The sequence below is a fragment of the Ctenocephalides felis genome, unplaced genomic scaffold, assembly GCF_003426905.1.
Source record: "Ctenocephalides felis isolate EL2017-DRISC unplaced genomic scaffold, ASM342690v1 CF-g0.4_SCAFFOLD_00845, whole genome shotgun sequence".
Classification (NCBI taxonomy): domain Eukaryota; kingdom Metazoa; phylum Arthropoda; class Insecta; order Siphonaptera; family Pulicidae; genus Ctenocephalides; species Ctenocephalides felis.
Window position 1 is genome coordinate 28,425,522 of NW_020536999.1, and position 20,649 is coordinate 28,446,170.

Here is a 20,649-nt window from a genome sequence, read left to right on the forward strand (position 1 = left end):
ATGAAAATTATGCTTTGTTAAAAAAATCAAAGTGTAACAAGACATAATAATTATGATAAATTGTTCAAACGCATAATAAATTTGTAAAGTAACTAAATTTACCGTACTATTATAGAATTTACTATGCGCACATGTGCATTTTGGTTGAATATAATATATATTCCGATTGAATATATTCTGCAGATTAACTGGTAATTCCTTCAGATTTATTTCAACTGCGATACCGAAGTCGGATTTAAGATACAATAATGTGTAAATCAATATATATATCTATGCATGTATGAATATAATTCCTTGATCAGATTTTAGCATTAGCAGAATACCGATTCAGTTCTGTGGAAATCTTGATCATATTTTTATTATTGAGTATAGCGAGATAAAATTCCTTCAAAACTAACAGTATAATAATGTAAACGTCTTGAATTATCTGAACAAGTTACTACAATTATATATATATATATATATATATATATATATAATATATAAATAATATATATATATATATATATATATATCTACATACTACTACAAAAATGTAAAAAGCAAAAGCATGTAATTTCTGACAAAATAAGATACGAAGCAGATATAGCCAATACATATACCTACTGATACTCATTTTGAGTATATATATATATATATATATATATATATATATATATACCTACAAAAATGGAAAAAATACATAAGTCGTCTTTCATTTGCCGATGGAATAATTAATTGCCAATCACCATAAGCAAACAATCATCTGCCGAAATGCTGATTCGCGTCTACAGAAGGGTTAACGCAATATTGCAAAATCTCAGCGATTACTCTGTTTCAAAATCTCAACATTTACATAAATATTCTTCTCTTACAATAATATGCAGATTTGTATTTACCGTCTCTAAATCTTTATTTGTACTGGCAATGACTATGTATTAAATTATCATTATATCATAATAAAAATTTATGAGATTAAATTTATTATCTAGTAATGTGAGATATATAATATATATATATATATATATATATATATATAGTTACTAAGATAGCTGTAGTACTACAGTGTACGACGATTTAATATGGTAGTACTACTAAGTACTACTATACTGCTACAGTGTACAACACAATTCACTGTGGTAGTACTATAAAGTATTTTGTAGTACTACGATGGGGCTACAACGTACTACGATTCGCAACGGTAATACTACAAAGTACTACGGTAGTGCTACAGGCAGTGGTGTTGTGCTAATATTTTTTTTTTGCCGGAACGCTAAATTTAAAATCCGGTTCATAAACCGGTTCAAAAAATTGATATATTTCGATAAGAACTCACAAATCTAATATATTGACTTTTTCTATAATTAACTTTATTATACACAGCTAGTCTATACATTAAATTGTACAAGTATGAGGGAATCATTGAGTACATAATTTATATTCTTCAATGACATTAATCATATTTATTCTGGTATTATTTGTATTCATTAATACCTACAGGTATTTATTATGATATAAAAGTACTCAAGATTTATTACAATACTTTATAAGACTTAACCTAATAATATGATAGATAACCTATTACCTATCATACTATATTATATTATTGTATATCATCGATAAATATCTATCATCTATCATACCGTGAGATATCTATACCGTCATTAACTTATTATATACCCTACATACCTTTTACTTCTTATAAATACTACTGTCTAATTTATATATTCTATTAATAATATGATAGATAACCTATTACCTATCATACTATACTATATTATTGTATATCATATATAGATATCTATCATACCGTGAGATATCTATACCGTCATTAACTTATTATATACCCTACATACCTTTTACTTCTTATAAATACTACTGTCTAATTTATATATTCTATTAATAATATGATAGATAACCTATTACCTATCATACTATACTATATTATTGTATATCATATATAGATATCTATTATCTATTATACCGTGAGATACCTATACCGTCATTAACTTATTATATACCCTACATACCATTTACTTCTACCGGGAATTGAACCCGGGACCTCCGCGTGGAAGTCGCGCACCTTAACCACTACCCTATCGGATACCCCCACTAATAATAATATGGGACGCACTGTTGTTTCCGCGGGTCATTTTCTAATTAATTAGGTAATTAATACTAAGGTGGCGCGACGACACGCGAAAAAAGACGGTTGATTGTAGCGTTACGGTGGTGTAGTGGATAAGGTCGTCGCGTGCCACGGGGCGGACCCGGGATCGAATCTCGGTAGGGTTAATGTAGCGTGTGAGGGAAATTATAGGTAATAGGATATATAGTAGATATAGGTTAGGTGTATTCGGTATACAATGTAGGGATTTGAGAGTATATAATGAAATAAAGCGTATGGTACAGATGTAAGGCGTGTAGTATAGAATGCAACGTATAGGCACACGTAAGGCTATAAAAATACATGAATAGGAAACATGAATATGATGTAGATGTTATTAAATAGGAACATGAATATGATGTAGATGTTAGCGTATAAGAAATGCGAATGAATGTAAGATTTAATTTATAAATATTATTTTTTCTATAAGAAGTTCATACACCTCAAATTGTTACTAAATTAAAAACGACTTTGATAAAACCAGTGGTTTTGTGCTAATATTGCCGGAACGCTAAAATTTAAAAACCGGTTCTAAAACCGGTTCTAAAACCATTTCATGTTTTTCCAGTTCCGTTCAAAAAGGAAAGAAACAAAAATTATTACAAAACTCATTTTGTGCACATATATGTATGTTTATTACAATAATAACATTTTATAAAAATTAGTTGAATAATAACTTATAAAATTTACTTATTAAATCATTTTCTGTATGTAGCGATGTTTTTATATTTTTTCTTGCCGGAACGCGTTCCGGCTCAAAAATGATTTGCCGGAACGACGTTCCGGCGCGTTCCGGCTCGACAACACCACTGGCTACAGGGTACTATGGTAGTATCATACGCTGTAGCACTACGTTGTACTTTGTAGTACTATCGTATTAAATCGTAGTACTACAAAGCACTACGTTAGTACTACAATAGTAACTCAAAGAACTACGACGTACTACGATAGTGCTACAAACTACAACAACGAACAATTATATATTATATGATAATCTTACAACGTATATTAGTTCTTGCCAAATTTATCTCAATATTTCTATATACCATCATAATATTACTTCAGTAATTATATTCATAATAAATCTATTATAAACTGACCTGTACGATATTCCAATAGGGTACAACTTTAGCCAGGCTCTCTGTCACTTCAGAGCAGGCTGATCCCAGCAGCATCACCATTCGAGTGCTCTTCTGGGTGTACAATGCATGGAAAAAGCGATCGACACCGACGCCGGGATCACACTGTAATTGAAATATAAAAAGTATAAAACATAATGTATTTTAAAATTTAAAGTGCGGTGCTTACAAAAATATTTGAGGAATAAAAATAATTGTTTTCCTCGTTTTTCCTCGAATATTTTTATACCGTACGGAAAGATCAAGCAATTTGACTGAAGGTACAACACCATGCAACCACTAGTTTTATAATATTTTTACTTTAAATTGATTGATTATATTCAATTAATAGAAACTGACTAATGATTATTAATGGTTGGTATAAATATTTTTAAATTTTATACGTAGTTCTAAATTTTTGACATAGTTCTAAATTTCAGACATGGTTCTAAATGTTAAGGTCCTAAATTTTAGACATGGTTCCAAATGTTAGACATCGTTCCAAATTTTAGATGTGGTTTGAAATTTTAGTGGTAGTTCTAAATGTTAGACGTGATTTTAATTGTTAGACATGGTTCTAAATTTTAGCCACAGTAGACATGGTTCGAAATGTTAGATATAGTTCAAAATTTTAGACATAGTTCTAAATTCAGTTCTAAATTTTAAATGTACGTTAATGAAAAATGACTTCCCATACCGTAATTAAACATTCGAGAAATAAAAATAATCGGTAATCAAAAATTGACGAAATATGAATAACAATTACTTTACATATGTTTAAATAATTTTAATAAATATTGTAAATTTCATCATTCATATTAAAATTAAAACACTTACGGCATGGCACCGATTTCAAAACAATCTACTGAACCGACTATAAACTTGATTTCAATGTGTATGCTATGCAATTTGTTTGATAAAAAATTGTGGTTATTGAAGGACATACATTTATAATATTAATTTATTTTTGATCATTTTATAAAGAATGGTGACTTTCTCTTTCTCTCGCATTTAGAATATGCCACTGATTAGTCAGTATATTTGTTCATTTTTGTGCTGCCATAATGGTTTGTTTTTCTATTATATTGTCTAATAATTCATTTGTAAAAATTAAAGTAAAATAATCTATTGGATGTCTTATATTGCTTGGTAATTGTTGTCGGGGTATTTGTTGATGTATGTCAAACTCGATTATTAAAGGAGAATCGGCATATTCGCTAATGTCTTTCCGCTCTTCATTTAATTTGTCGAACTTCTTTTTGTTGGTTGGATAATATCATCATCACATTCATCACTATCTTCGGTGCAAAGAGTAATTTTGTAAAAATTGTCTGTATGAATGTCTATTTGAAACTTATCTTCACTACTGCTTAATTCACAAAATTTACCAGTCGTTTTGCCATATTCAAAAGCGCTCGGTCGTTTTAAATATTAAAAAAAAACTATATAGCAAAGAAAAAGGCTAAAAATACTACTAAAATAACTTAAAATTATTTTCAAAATACAACACTGTTTATGTAATTTATTCAACTTTTCGATGCAAACTGAGTCATTGTTTATAAAATAGCCGGTGCCTCACAGAGTATGTTTGTCCACTCAGGTGGGCAGCCATCCCCAAGCAGTTAATATAATATGAGCGTATTAATTTAATTGAATTAATTTAATTTAATTAATTCAGTTTATTTAATTGAATATAATATTAGTGTATGATTTATAATATGATTTAATATAATATTAATATTCGACATGGTTCAAAATGTTAGGCACGGTTCTAAATTTTAGCCACAGTTTTAAATTTTAGACATGGTTGTAAATGTTAGATATAATTCGAAATGTTAGATATAGTTCTAAATTTTAGACATGGTTCTAAATTTTAGATATAGTTCTGAATTCAGTTCTAAAATTTAGTTATAGTTCTAAATTTTAAATGTGCATTAACGAAACATAACTTCCCATACCATAATTAAACATTTGAAAGATAAAAATAATCGGCAATAAAAAACTGACAATAGATTAATAACAATTACTTTAAATATGTTTGAATAATTATAATAAATATTGTAAATTTCATCATTCATATTAGATTGAATATAATATTAGTGCTTATATTTGGGCGACGACCTTGTTATTTATAACATAAACATAATAAAAATATTTAAAAGCTAAAAAACCTAAAACATATTTCCTATAAATTAATTTGTGTTTGTCGATTTTTGTATCTAAGTTACATTAATTCTGCACCTGTTTCCAACAATAAAATTTACACCGTTTCAACTTATCTCAACAAATGTTTCTCTGCCCTTTTGCTTCTTTTCACTAAATTTTTGTTGTGCCATCATGTTGAAATGATATCAATCCAATGGAAGTACATGAACGTTATGTTCCCGTTGAGATGTCAAATCAGTCACCTCCTGACGGCTCTTTTCAGACTTAAATCATGCAATTCTTCAGAGCCATTTTCGCGTGTGCCAAATGTATTATTCGCATAAACACGAACCAACACATGTGCCCGATAAACTTTCATTTTCGACTAAAAGCGAAACGAGCTACAGAAATGATTTTACGTTCTCGGGTTCAAAATAGGGATAGACGAAGAGTCGGAAGCAATTTTGGTATCAAAAAGTACAGAAATATAATAGAAAATAATTTTGTTCAAAATCTGAAAATTTTCAAATAAAATTAAGTACTCTGTGCAATAAAAACATTGCATCTTTGACGTTTTTATAAAAAAGATTTTACGCAAAATACAATGGATGTATCTATGCAGGGCCGGTCCTGGGATTCTCAGCGCCCGCATGCAATTTCATTTCTAGCGTCCCCCCCCCTTCCTTATTATATTAACTGCTTTAACAGTTTATCATTAAAATTATAAGAAGATTTACGTTATGTTTTTAAATACTTATTAATAACTCTGGGTTTAGTACACAAAAAATTATATAATATATAATATAAAATAATAATATAAAAGCACATTGATTTGATTTGGAATATCGTGGCGATTTGCGGGTTTTTATATTCACTACCAAAACTTCTAAATTCTTATTTTTAATCTGAACTTTTTAGGATATCCAAACATTTCAGTATGTTTATTATTGCTTGAAATAATATTTTTGAAAAATTTTACATTTATTTTGGAGATTTTATGCGATTTATTCTATTAAACAAATCATGAAAAGCAAAAAAAATTCGAGCCTTTTATTATTAATCATAACACTGGTGCTTTATGTTGGATTTTTTTATTTTGATTTTTCATTATTTGAAATATCCAAAATTGCATCTTAAATATTGCTCAAAAATTAGTAAAAAATGCAAAAAAATTATATTGAAAAAAAAAAACTATATTGAAAATTTCATTTCCGAATCTCGTTTTGGCACCCCCTAAGGCGTGCGCCCGCATTTTCTGCATGCATCGCATTCAAGGTAGGACCGGCCTTGTATCTATGCATATAAATTTTGAATAATTTAGTAATAATTATAGCTATTATTTGATACAGAACTTCAATAAGATTATAAAACATTTTAGTAGAACTTTACTAATTTTCTTATTTTGAAATTATTTTGAAAGCCATACGTTTTGGCGATACCCCTTGGATTTATTTAGCAGATCTAAAAAATGAAGAAAAACTATACAAAATATTATGAGAAATAAAATAAAAATAAATAGTCAAGTTAAAGGCACTTACAACATTTTGCACCCTAATAATAAGAATAAAAATTATAAAAAACGATCAAAACATATTTTGAATAAATTTTCTACCAATGGTAGAAGAGTCGGGTTAAAACATATGTATTATGTTTTTATGTGCAAATGTGTTCTGTCAGCCCATGATGGCATTCATTAAAATAATCTTTTAATTGTCAATTATTTGTATATTATTTAATATAATTAATCACAATCTCATGAAATAATTTGATAAAAAAATGCTGTTGTTTGAAATTGAAATAATTTTTTGTTTTGGCAAAAATAGTACCCATTAGTTGTTGCACTTCTAAATCTAATTAAATTATATTAATAAATCAATATATATTTATCATTTATTTTAAGTTGTCTAAAACTTGTAGTTTATTTATTATTAGCCCTCCGATTACCTCTAAAGAGAACCATTTGCGATAACAAGAATATGAAATACCAAAAATAGCAAATATGCAAAGAAGTATGTAGGCAATTTACTTAAAGGCTTCTCAAAGCAGAAATGTACTTCAAAAGTCAAATTGCCTACACTGTAAAAAAAACCTTTCGACATCTTAATTAAATGCCAAAAATCAATATTCAAACACCTCCTTATATTGTATCATTCGCCGAGTTGAAATATACCATTTTCTCGGAGAAATAAATCCTATCAAAATATTTAATGGTTCTATTATACTTATGGCATTATATTAAATTTACAATGACAGAGTAGGTTTCTGTTGGTTTCACGAAAGTGTATAGCTGCTTGTTGTTTGCCCATGTCAAAGGAAGATCAGGCGAACGTCATTTATAAATCGTTTTTTCCTAGAAGAATACAAATGATGGTCGGGCCACAAGGGTTTTCAGCATTAATAAGTTTACGTCAGCGATGATAACATTATTTATAGCTTTATTTATGGGCGAATATTTTTTTGAAAAAGTAATATAACTTTTTATACTTAGGGTAATGGATATAACAATTTTATTAGGTTAAAATTGATGAATTAGAATAAATTCAAATAAAAACTAATGCGGCGTGGCATTGTGCCTTAAGGTACAATGCCACGCTCTTAATATTCGAGTAATAAAAATAATGATCAACAAAAATTTACCTTTGATTTATAACAATTGTTTTGAAAATAGGATCAGCACTGAATCAATCATACATTATTTTTGTTTTAGCATTCAATAAATTAAATAATTAAATTAAACTTAATAAAATTGTTATTGAAACTATTTAGTTTAAATGACGCGAATCGTAAATAAAACTTTGCATACAAAGAGTATGTCGTTCGTGCGTCGAGCGACAATAGTATTGTTTATGTAACTGAAGCTGCGCAAAAACATATTCTACTATTTAGTTTATAAGTTAAAAAACAATTATAATAACATTGAATAAATATTATTTGAATGTTACACAATCACAACAACAGTCAAAAATGCAATGCTCACTTATCAAACACGGTTATGAAGCCAAGCACATGCGTTAATCACTAATCACGATCTGTCAATGTTTTCTTAAATGCATATTATGTGAATATCATAAGACTGTTAATATCTAGTTGTACTAAAATTTTGTTCAAAAGTTGAAAGTTTCTGTTGTTTCTATATTAATTTTTATTTATTTTCAGGTTGTTGTATTATTTATTGAAAATAGTTCTTTATACAACAGAATTGGCTTTTCTCAAGCTCTTTAATAGATTTGACTTCCATTTAATCATTGCTTATGTGTGAACATTTAAGAAAGTAGCTAGTGGGGCATAGTATTATATCTTAAGGCAGATGTATTTAATTTAAAAATATTTAAAATAATTGTTATTAATCGTTACAATATTTAATTCTGGAATGTTAAATTACGGTTAACAATTTCCATCAATAATGTCATGCACCACTAATTATTTTTCTATGTGAGCCTATTGGGAATTTATTTATTACTCAAAAATTATTACACCAAAGTTAATATTGTAGTATCATCTTGTACAAAATTGAATTTCTTAGGTCTGCTGAGCATTTATCCTACAATAAACCCATCTATACATCAGTTTCGAATATTATATGATAAACGGCGCCATATGTGGCATCTTTCTTTAGTTCTGGGGGCTACTTTCGATTAGATTCGTGAATATGCATATTGAATACATATATAGATACATTTTATACCATATCCACATGTGTTTGCATATATTACATACATATATGTGTTAGTAGCATATATTGCGGATAGATTCCTTGGATAAGTTGCAGATAATATCGAAATATAAAATAAATTAGATTTACGCTTCTACTTGTTACAAGTTTGTATTTGTAAAAAAATTAAATTAATTAAATAGTTAATTGGAATATTTATATCGTAGTAAGTTTTCAATATAATGACATATTTAAAATTAATAAAAACTAAGCAATTGAACCATAATTCCAAGTTCAACATTGCAAAACTCATTGTTATATATGTATAATAAATGTAATGTATAATTTTCCATTTTTACGCTTAAAATCTTTCATCTCGGTGATCCTCATTTGTACTTTGGTATTTGTAAAAGATCCGTAAAATACAAATCCTACGCTTTGAATCCGTCGACAATCCGTTATGAAAAGTTCATTTTATTTTTTTGATATGCGGCGAACAATGATTTTTCGGGAATTAAATATGCCAACCGGAATACAAAATTAGGGGTTCCGGGAATAATATTTCGTGATTATTCGGGGTGATTGTTTCGCGCGATTTTTGGTCGTAATTCTATTACACCCAGCTTTTGCCTTAGCGGAGTTTTCGGCACAATTTAATTAATGCGGTTGGATGATTTCAAATACCTGGAAATCAGCTTATTTACATTTATATTTTTATTTACTTTTTTAATCAGATGTAATCAAATATTTTACAGTTTGCGAATCAGTTAATTTCTAAACTTTACTTTAGGATAAATATGCCAAAATTTATTGAAGATAAACTAACAAATATCCATAATAAAAGAATAATATAAGAATTTATATAAAAAGTTTTAATTTTTTTGCATTCGTGGCTTTAAAGTTTGTATGATTCATATATAGGAACTTCAAAAATCAATTAACTTCATTCTATTTATTAAGATAATTGCCAGTTTTTAAGTTTCATGCTGAAATAATTTTATTCATTAAAATTGTTACTTCTAAAGTACTTTAGATAATTCTAACGTATAATAAAGCATGCATTTAGTGCAATTATTAAATTACTTCAAACTTTTATTTATATTTTATTATTTGCTATTCAGTTGATTTTTAATCTTTTATAGGCTCACATAGAAAAATAATAAGTGGTGAATGACATTATACCTAGGAGAGTTTCTGCAAATTTTCGTATCGTAATTTAATTTGCCAGATATGAAAATGGTGTAAAAAATCAGTCATGTAATAGTTTCTTCAAATAAATTTGATTCTGGTATAATAAGAACAATTTGCCAGAAAGCAAATTTTAGCATACTTCTACGTCACTCGTATGTTACGAAGCTTGGTCAGAAAAACACTGTTATCTAAGATCGTTTTTTTGACATTTGTGCGGTTTTTAAATTAGGTTTTCTATTTGACGACCTAAGAAAAACGCCTGACTGCAAAGCAACCACATGCCATTTGTCAATATTTAGTATGGAATGTTTTTCATAACATAGCCTTGCCATAACATTGGTCTGTTGTAGGGCAGAATCGGTCCATTAATCGGTTTCGAGGTAGAATAGAATAAAGGCTAGCTATTTAAATTCCAGGAATGGATTTTATTTCGGGCTAAAAACTTTACATAAAATTATGCATTCTTATCTTGAAGTTAGTTGTATATGTTTTTATAATTTTATAATTGAAATGAATTTATGTATACAAATATATATGGAATAGAATTAAAAACAGTAATAACAACAATTAGAAATTTTTGCCTCAAATTTACATCAATATGTATAAGTATGCAACAAATTACATATGTGTGTGTATTAAATATATGTATATATTAGATGAAATATCTGTATTTACACGTAAATAGATATAAATCTTATCCTCCGACATCTAATTAAGACGCGTCACAGTGAAAACGTCTGTCGTATGCGAATCTCGCAATATATCACAAACGGCGTAATATTTTTTCTGCGGCTGGAAGGCTGCTTTTGCTTTTAGTCAATGTTGCCTTCATTATATATATATATATATATATATATATATATATATATATACATTGTTCCGTTGTGGCTTCCACTAAAAGCACGATACAATTAGGAGTAATCCTAATAATTGCAGGACAAAAAACAAAAGAAACATTCATGTTTTTGAGAAAACTTAATTAGTGCCGTCAATCACGGTGTTAATCCTATTTCTGCGCAATTATAAAAGTCATGTATATATATATATATATATATATATATATATATATATATTTATACTGAATAAAATCAAATTTTTAATCGCAAATAACAATATGTAAAATATTTTTTTGTTCAAGTCATAGAATTGTCATTTATTTTGAATTAGAATAAACTTAGAAGCTAGAAGTGAGAATAAAATGGAAAATTAAGAATTCATTTATGAATAAGCAAGTACAGAATATGTAATAATATGTATAAATGTAAAATTAGGGATAATGGGTAACAAAACAATAGGACTATTTGTAAAAATATAAGATGATAAAGACCTTTTAGTGATTTTACTTTTTTTTAAGTATTTCATTAAATATAAGTTATGTAATTTTCAATATTATTAACTTCCCGTAGAGAATAGGCCGAAAATCGAAAATGAATATTTTTACATTTCTCGACCTCAGAAAAAATGGATGTGTGTGTGTGTGGGTATGTATGTATGGATACAAATTTCCAGTCACGTTTTCGGGCGCACGAATCAACCGATTTGAATGGTTCAAAAAACATTCGATGTCTATCGATAAATTTTAGTTTTTGGCAAAGGCAGGTCCAGTTGTTACGGAGATAAAGAGCAAAGAGTGCAGAAAATAGAAATCAAGTTTTTGAGAAAACGGAGCATCCGGTTTAAAAAAAACATTAAATTCCTGATGATACGGAGAAGTGGTGATTAGTTTTTGGCAGAGGCAGGTCTAACCATTTAGAAGACACAGAGCTAAATGTACAAACAATAACATTTTTTGAGAGGAATAGACATCTGATTTGAATAATTCAAAAAACTTTCTGCTTGTGTTGATGGAATAATTGCTTTTGGAAAGAACAATTTTCATCTAATTTTTTTTTTTTTTTTTTTTTCAGAGATTTCAATTTTGATTCTGGTTAAATTTCTAAAGCTTACTTATATACTTTAAGTGAATAATTTTAACTTTGTAATTCAGTTTATATAATTCTTATAAATATTAGACAACTTTACATTATATATAATCATCTATTTGAAAACATTTAATATTCCTCGAACATTTCGTTACGGTGTGGGAAGTTCCAGCAATTTGTCTTAAGGCACGATGCCATACACCCCACTTGTTTTGAATTAGAATAAACTTAGAAGTTAGAAGGTAGAAAGAATAAAGATGAAGAATTAAGAATTCATTTGTGAATGTAATGTGAATAAAACGTTGTAGGTAAAAATAAGTTTTCTAAATACTAGTAATACAGGCCAATAATAAAAATTAGCGATAATGGGTAACTAAAAAAATAGGACTATTTGTAAAAATATAAGATGATAAAAAACTCAATTATTTCTACTTTCTATAAGCTGTTCACCTAATATAAGTGATGTAATTTTCAACATTATTTATTCATGCCTAAATTTTCTACAAATTCGAATAAATTTCTAGATATTGGATGTGTTTTATATTCCCTCAGTGCTTTTACAGAATTGAAATGACATTTTGCAAGCACGTGTATATTCGTGGTACATTTATTGAATATATTTCTACAGATATTTGCATATGCAAAAATTCGTGTTGTGGTCAATTCCGAAAACAAAAGTATGTACTCTTCGCAAATGTCGAACAGTAATTGAATTAAACGCTAAAATATACTGGGGTTACTCGAGTGACAATTAAATAAAAAATCTAGAAAATACCTATATAATATTCATCCTATATATATATATTCTATATATATATACATATATTTATATATATATATATATATATATATATATATATATATATATATATTTCAACTTCTAAATATGTTGATCTTAAATGAAAAATACTACTTATTTAAAAACTGTATTGCAAAATATTTAAAAAAAAAATTATATTTACAAAGAGTGTTCAAACAAATTACTTATCTTTGCAATTACACAAAGTAAATATGTGTATTTATATCAAACTTTATATATATTAGAGCGTACATATTAATTAACTATTATCTATAATATTGATTATTATACATTTTTTAGAAGTGACAATATATCATCACGACCGTGAAGGTTTTTACGTATAACTTCAAAATGAAATACTCGACAGATTATAAAAAAACTAGTGGGGTGGGTGGCATCGTGCCTTAAGGCTAATTGCTGGAACTTCCCGTACCGTAACGAAACGTTCGAGGAATATTGAATGTTTTCAAATAGATTATTATAAATATTGTATTATTGTCTAATATTTATAATAATTATATAAACTGAATTGCAGAGTTGAAATTATTTGTTTAAAGTATATTAGAACTATAGTCAGAATTAAAAATAAAATCTGAATTATTTTCGATATACAAAAACTAAAAAAAAAAAAAAAAAAAAAAAAAAAATGGTACAAATTTTTTTTTCCAAAATCAATTATTTTATTAAGACAAGCAGAAAGTTCTTTGAATCAATTGAATCGGACGCTTAGTTCTCTCAAAAACTGCCATTCTTTGTACATTTAGCTCTGTATCTCCGAAATGGCTGGGCCTGCCTTTGCGAAAAACTAATAACCCTTTCTCCCAATCATTACTAATGGAATGTTTTTTAGATCATTCAAATCGGATGCTCAGTTCTCTCAAAAACTCGATTTCTATTTTCTGCACTCTTTGCTCCTTATCTCCGTAACTGCTGGACCTGTCTTTGCCAAAAACTAATCAGCTCTTCTCCTTATTAATAGGAATCGAATGTTTTTTAAACCATTCAAATCGGTTGATCCGTACGCCCGAAAACGTGGACGAAAATTTGTATCCATACATACATACACACACACACACACACACACACACACATCCATTTTTTCTGAGGTATGCCAAAACGTTCAGAAACCTTCAAAACGTCGAGAAATGTAAAAATTTTCAATTCCGATTTTCGGCCCATTACAATAACTTACCCTACGGGAAGTTAATTAATGACCACTTCTTTTAATTTAACTATTTTTTGAAAAATGCAAATAATCTTATCCTTATATACTTATAAATCCTGATTTATTCCCAGATTTAAAGACCCGATAAGTAGTATAAAGTACGTAGCAATATACTGTTCTATAATATAATACAACCTTTATATCATAATGTGCCTCCGGAATGCAGAGGCTCCCGAGCCCTCGGGGGCTACTTTATGAAGCTGTCGTATGGGTCTTGTAGATCGAACGCGTGTGTTTGCATAAAGATATGATTTTTTGGGCAGAAATAGGACGGGACGATTTAGTTTTTTTTCTAAATTATATCTAATTTTATTTATAATTTATAACAAAAATAAATTGTAACAAAAAAAAAAAAAAAAAAATTATAATTTATGCAAAATTCTTGTTTACAAATATATAAAGATCCTAGAGATGAATGAACAGAAATAACTAGTTGTAAGTAGCATTTCGACGTAAAGCAAGTTACATGAACTTCTCGATACGTATGCTTAATCAACTTAATAATAATAATCAACTCACATATTTAGATTTTTGTGTAGATGTAAACTGTAATCAATAGCTATGTTCGGCATTGATTCTGATCAGAATCACTCAAACACGCAATGAAAAACTAAACTTTGATGAATTTTTATATTTCAACAGCTTATCGTAAGCCTATGATATTTTAATATGTTATTTCCGACTATAAAATCTATCATTATCCATAATTTTATCAAACTCGTAAATTTTTTTCTTAGAAATTTACAATTACCAAGAAACGTTTCGACTGATCTTTACTAAAAACTGATAAATGCTAATTCCAACTCATATTTGTCGCCAATTTTTTTTTCAAATTTACGATTGCGAAGAAACGGTTCGACTGATCTTAACCAAAAACTAATAATTCCCAACTCATATCTGTCAAACAGTTTTTGAATTTTTAAAATCGATTCAAAATTGTGGGGTAAAATGTGTATTTTTTTACACTTTTCTTCTGATTATAAAGAAACGGTTTCAACGATCTAAACTGTTTTTGAGAAAACGTCGACGAAAAGTGAAAAACCATCCCACAAACACACAGACACATTTTAAAACCTGGGCTCATTCGATTCAGAATGTCTTGAAACGTGAAATGCCTTGACATTTCACCTTGGGGATAGCAATAAAACGTTTTAATTTTGATCTCAATTTCAAAAATATCATGTGTTTAATTTTTTGATTCAATCTATAATCGTTTAAAAAATATATGTCGATAAACTACATATAAGAAATATCTTGAGGAAAAAATAATTAATATAGTACAAATTCTATTTTTGCACAATGTATCACGAACTGATCTGCTCGATACATTTTTAAAAAAAACGATATCATTTATCATTAAGCCAAAAACGGTTATTAGATATTTTTTCTACAAAGGTTTTGGATGGAAATACGATATTATCTTCCTATTTCGCAAACGTCTTTCTCTGACCCCGCTAGGTTTTCCTTTTGCGAACATCCTGCCTGAAAGATAGGGTTATAAAGGACTTTTTTGCGATTGTAAATGTTCCTGTGATATTTCTACTACAAAAATACGACACAAAGAATATCTATATCATAAACATATAGAAAATTGATATGCATAAAGTTATGATATAATAAAAGCTATGATTTCATGACAAAAGGTAGCTATCATCCAAGATTCGCTTTATTGATTTTTGTACGGAAGATACTCTTTTATCGCGTGATAAATCAATTTTCGACGTATAGTTTAATACCTCAGAATAAATTATTTATTATTATAAATATGCATTTATATTGAAAAATGCATACAAATATTTAACAACAATGAATTTAATAATTTTTTTAAATTTAATTATATCTTGATCGATAATTCAGAATATGATCTAACAAGAGTAAGAGCAGATATTTTGAGAGTTTAATTTTAACTTTCAATAATATTCAAGCTTTATTTTGCGGTTTGTGTAATTTATTAACTCTAAGAACAAGTGTATGTTTTTGCTCAAAAATTCGATTTCATAACTTTATATTTTCTTGATACTCCGATTTTCTGGACTTAGACAATAAAATTTTAGCAACTTATCCCATTATTCTAATTAATAATAATAGATTTTTTTAAATTGAATCGTTTTGTAGGACTACAATGCTTCAGGATCTTTGTAAACTTTATATTTATATCTACCTTAAGTAACCCTCTTTGATATCTATAATCATAGTTGATCACCATCTAATAAGGAACATGATCTCAGTAATAAAACATGTAAAAGCACCACATTACAAAAATCTCTGGAGTATTAAATATGACAACTTCAATAGTCTTTTATCCACCAAGAAATCATTCTGCAATTTTAGATAAAACAGAACAAAGCAAATAAAATGCTGTGCGTGCCTATACATCTAGAAAAATAATATTGTGCGTGACTACTTCCACTCGTCTCATATACTTGATTGAATACTTTTGCTGGGGAAAAAATAAATCGAAGAAGGTGGAACCTTCATAAATAACTGGCCATGTCCTAATCTATGAGGATGAAAATTGTTTGAAAATCGCATAAGTTGCTGTGATAGATCGGAGGATTGAGCTGAAACATCAGTTCAATCTTTGATGCCTTTTTTATGCCATTTCTGTGGAGGCATAGTACAGGATAATAATACAAAAGGAATTTTAATAATTGATTGTATCATCCTAACAATTAAATGTGAAATTTAAGACAGATTGTAATTTATATTGGCAATAAAAATAATACTTAAACGTATAATCTGCTTAAATTATTTATATTATTTAAATTGTAATTTGTACTAATTTTTGGATAGTTTACGGTTAATAGTTTTGCTATTAGACAAATCATCTTTGAGGCAACATTTGCACTAAGTATCTCATCATAGTCTTCGCTTTGATGAACTTACATTTCAACCCTTTGACAACCGAACCTTGAAATCATCTTAAATACCTCTAAACCGATACTTCCAAGACAAATACCATAATATCACTTCTCTTCTAATAAATTACGTATCCAAAATCGTTCAACTCAGCAGAGTCGAATTGAATCCAGAGATGTTATCGAAACAAAAGCTTTCTATATATTCTGATTTATAAACGCAACTCGACCTTTACATAGTACGATTTCAACACAAAACGGCCGAATCCGAATTATTTATGTCCAAAATGGCATGTGTCGTTGTGGGAAGAGATTGTTGGAAAAGGATTTATTTCTTACTTTGGTGTACAATGTGAAATCCGGTTGCACCATAAATAAATTAAAATGTTTGTTGATGGTAATAAATCCAAATGAAACCGCATGAAATATGAGAGAAAGGATTCCATGACAGGAAGGAAGCAAATTATTCAGATAATTAATAATGAAACTCACAAATTAACAATACTATTGCTAAATATCAAAATTGCTTTTGAAAGAATACTATTGCTAACGAGCAATTGAGTAATTCGAAGATATATAAATTTAGAAAATCATAATTTTATTTATGTTTTTTTCGTGTCTATGTGAAAAAAGTTTTGGTCTTGCAATTAGAAGATTTGAAGTAAAAATTAGGATCAAAACGATTCGACAATAGAAAAAAATTGTTTGATAATGTTTAAAGTTCTTACCAATTTAAGTTCCAGAGCTGTTTCATCACATATATGATACGATTTCTATGGTATTTGATATTCAATACAATAAAATCAAATCAACCACAAATGCTTCACAATGTTTCCAAATATATACATAGGAACCCCATCAAGTAGCCAAAGGTTATTTATCAAAACAAACACACAAAGCCCGAATGGGTGAAACCAAATACATCAAAACTATTGTTAAAGATAGAAAAAGGGTTGAACAAATATATCAGATTATTTCTATACAAAATCACGAGCCAAACTAAATTAAACAACCATGTATAAACTATACAAGAGATATGGAACCAAGGCATAAAAAAATCAAAACCATTAGGATTTTTGCCAATTGATCAATAATGCCTATTATGGTAGATAGTAAATGGTTACAGTCATATTGATTTTTTTAATTCAAAAATGGTAACTTGAATAAAAACTTAAATAAAAACATATCTAAAGATTGAAGCTACAAAATAGAACTTAAATAGAAACATATCTAAAGATTGAAGCTGCAAATTTGCTATTGAGTTTTTTTTTATGGAATCAAGAAATAGCAATAGAATCAGTGTATATAAAAGTTAATGTAAAAATTAAATTCCAATACATAGCAAATAATTAGGTGTTTCGGACTATCTTGTGTGGACAATGAATGGATATTTGTATGGATATGTCATTTATTAGCTAAGCCTATTTTCACTTGAAAATTAAGATCAAAAATATGTTATCAATTAAAGCCTTCAGGTCAGGTCAGGTACTGCGATGCAAAATGACAATTAGAAATTTTTCTAACTATCTTACGGACTTACCCTAGCGCAGTAATTTTCATTATATTGGTGAAAACTTACTATTCTGTGAGTTTTCGCCAATGTGCATTTCTTCTAGAGTGAGATAAAAATGATTTTTTTTAAAAGTAATCCACCAGCTAGTCATCTATAGAAATGTCCGACGAAATCAATTCGTATGCGAAGTGTGGTCTCCGGTGTCAGAAAAGAATTGGATTAAACCGAAGACGACTTGTTAGCTTCTTAAACTGTAATATGTGGACCACATGCATTATATATATATATATATATATATATATATGTGGATATGTATATATATATATATATATATATATTATATTTTAGAAATATAAAATAATTATAAAATATAAAAAAATATTCCAAAATTATTTCCCTTAATGATATCACTTTATTAAATAGCGTTCTGTAAGACATCTGTAACAAATTAAAAATATATCTTAGGTATTATAGAATTGAATACGAACAACCTCAAATTATTCATTAACCTGTTCGTCAAACTGTTCATCAACCTGTTCATCAACCTGTTCATCAACCTGTTCATCAACCTTTTCATCAACCTTTTCATCAATCTGTTTATCAACCTATTCATCAACGTATTCATCAATCTGTTCATCAACCTATTCATCAACCTATTCATCAAACTATTCATCAACCTATTCATTCATCAAACTGTTTGTCAACCTGTTTATCAACGCGTTCACCTATTTATGGGTCGACTTCTTCATGGTATTCTTAAACTCTAATTGCTGCTCAAAACAATCCAAGATTACTGGATTTCAATTCACTTTTCTGCTAAATTTTGCATTTATCTTTAATACAAATCTCTTAGAAGAATATAAAGAAGTGTTATGTATCTCAAAGACATATGCCGGTCAAATCTCAAAGTGTTCTTAGAAGAATATAAAGAAGTGTTATGTATCTCAAAGACATATGCCGATTCATTTCGAGGACTCGAGGGGCTCCGAGTCACTTCTGAAGGTAGAAAACTCGGAATTCTTTTATTTGATCTCATACGCGGTGTCGTAAATGGAATTACAATAATTGTCTCGAGATACGCCCGCGGGCTCCTTTGTCGATTCAAGGCAACGTCAGGGTAATTTAATAACGCTTTCACTACATTGCCTTTTTTTCGAATACGATTAGGGGATGAATTTGGAAAACTACATTCTAAACGTTACACGTGTTGTAAAAAAAATTATCTTATTAAATATTGTTTTCATAGTCTAAGCTATATTTGAATGAACCGGACATTCTGGCATACCTTTGAAAAAAAGATTTTTTTGTGTCTATGTATTTTTGGATACAATTTTTGTCCACGATTTCAGGAGTACAGATTATGAATTTGAATGATTCAGAAAACATTTGATTCGTATTGATGAGCAGACGTGCCGATTAGTTTTCAGCAAAAGTAGATCATCCGTTTCAGAAATACGTAGGTAAAAGGTGTTAAAAATAACATTATTTTATAGAATGAAGGTTTTCGATTTGGATGATCACTTGAATTGACGAAATGAAGATTGTTTAAGCTTTTGAAAAGGCAGTCCGTGGTTTCGTAGATATAAAAAAGTTATTAAACGATTTAAAAAATGATCATTATACATACGCATATCAAATTCTTAGATATTTTATAGAGATTTTAATAACAGTACAAATTTTGTTTTTAATTTTTCGTATTCCGTACCAAGATTATTAACATTTGAAAAAAAAAATCGAAATCTTGAAACTTCAAAATAATTTAAATTAGGAATAGGAAAGTTCCAGAAACTTGTCTTAAAGCACAATGTCAATATCCGAAATAAAAAATGCAAAAAATAGTCTATTTGAAATTTTAATATAAAAAAGTGATTATAATATAACATTGACTTATCATAATAACAATAATAAATACGTATAAAAAATTGAAAATTAATGATCAACTTCATGTTTTATAATGGTGTTGTTCAGCAGTTAGAAACTAAATTTCATAGAAAACTTTGTAATTTAATAAATTAAAGTGGTAAAAAAATTTCACTTTCATTTTCCACACTAAATTATGAAATATTTTTTTTACATCTCA

At 28.2% G+C, this 20,649-nt stretch overlaps 1 protein-coding gene across 1 annotated transcript in view; it reads right to left on the bottom strand.

Annotated features, from left to right (window-relative positions):
* Window positions 1–20,649, bottom strand: part of LOC113372006 (gamma-aminobutyric acid type B receptor subunit 2) — a 215,224-nt gene that overhangs the window by 173,892 nt on the left and 20,683 nt on the right. The window contains exon 2 of the mRNA XM_026612382.1: window positions 3,247–3,390. Within this exon, the coding sequence (XP_026468167.1) occupies window positions 3,247–3,390 (144 nt within the window). The remainder of the gene's footprint in view (window positions 1–3,246; window positions 3,391–20,649) is intronic.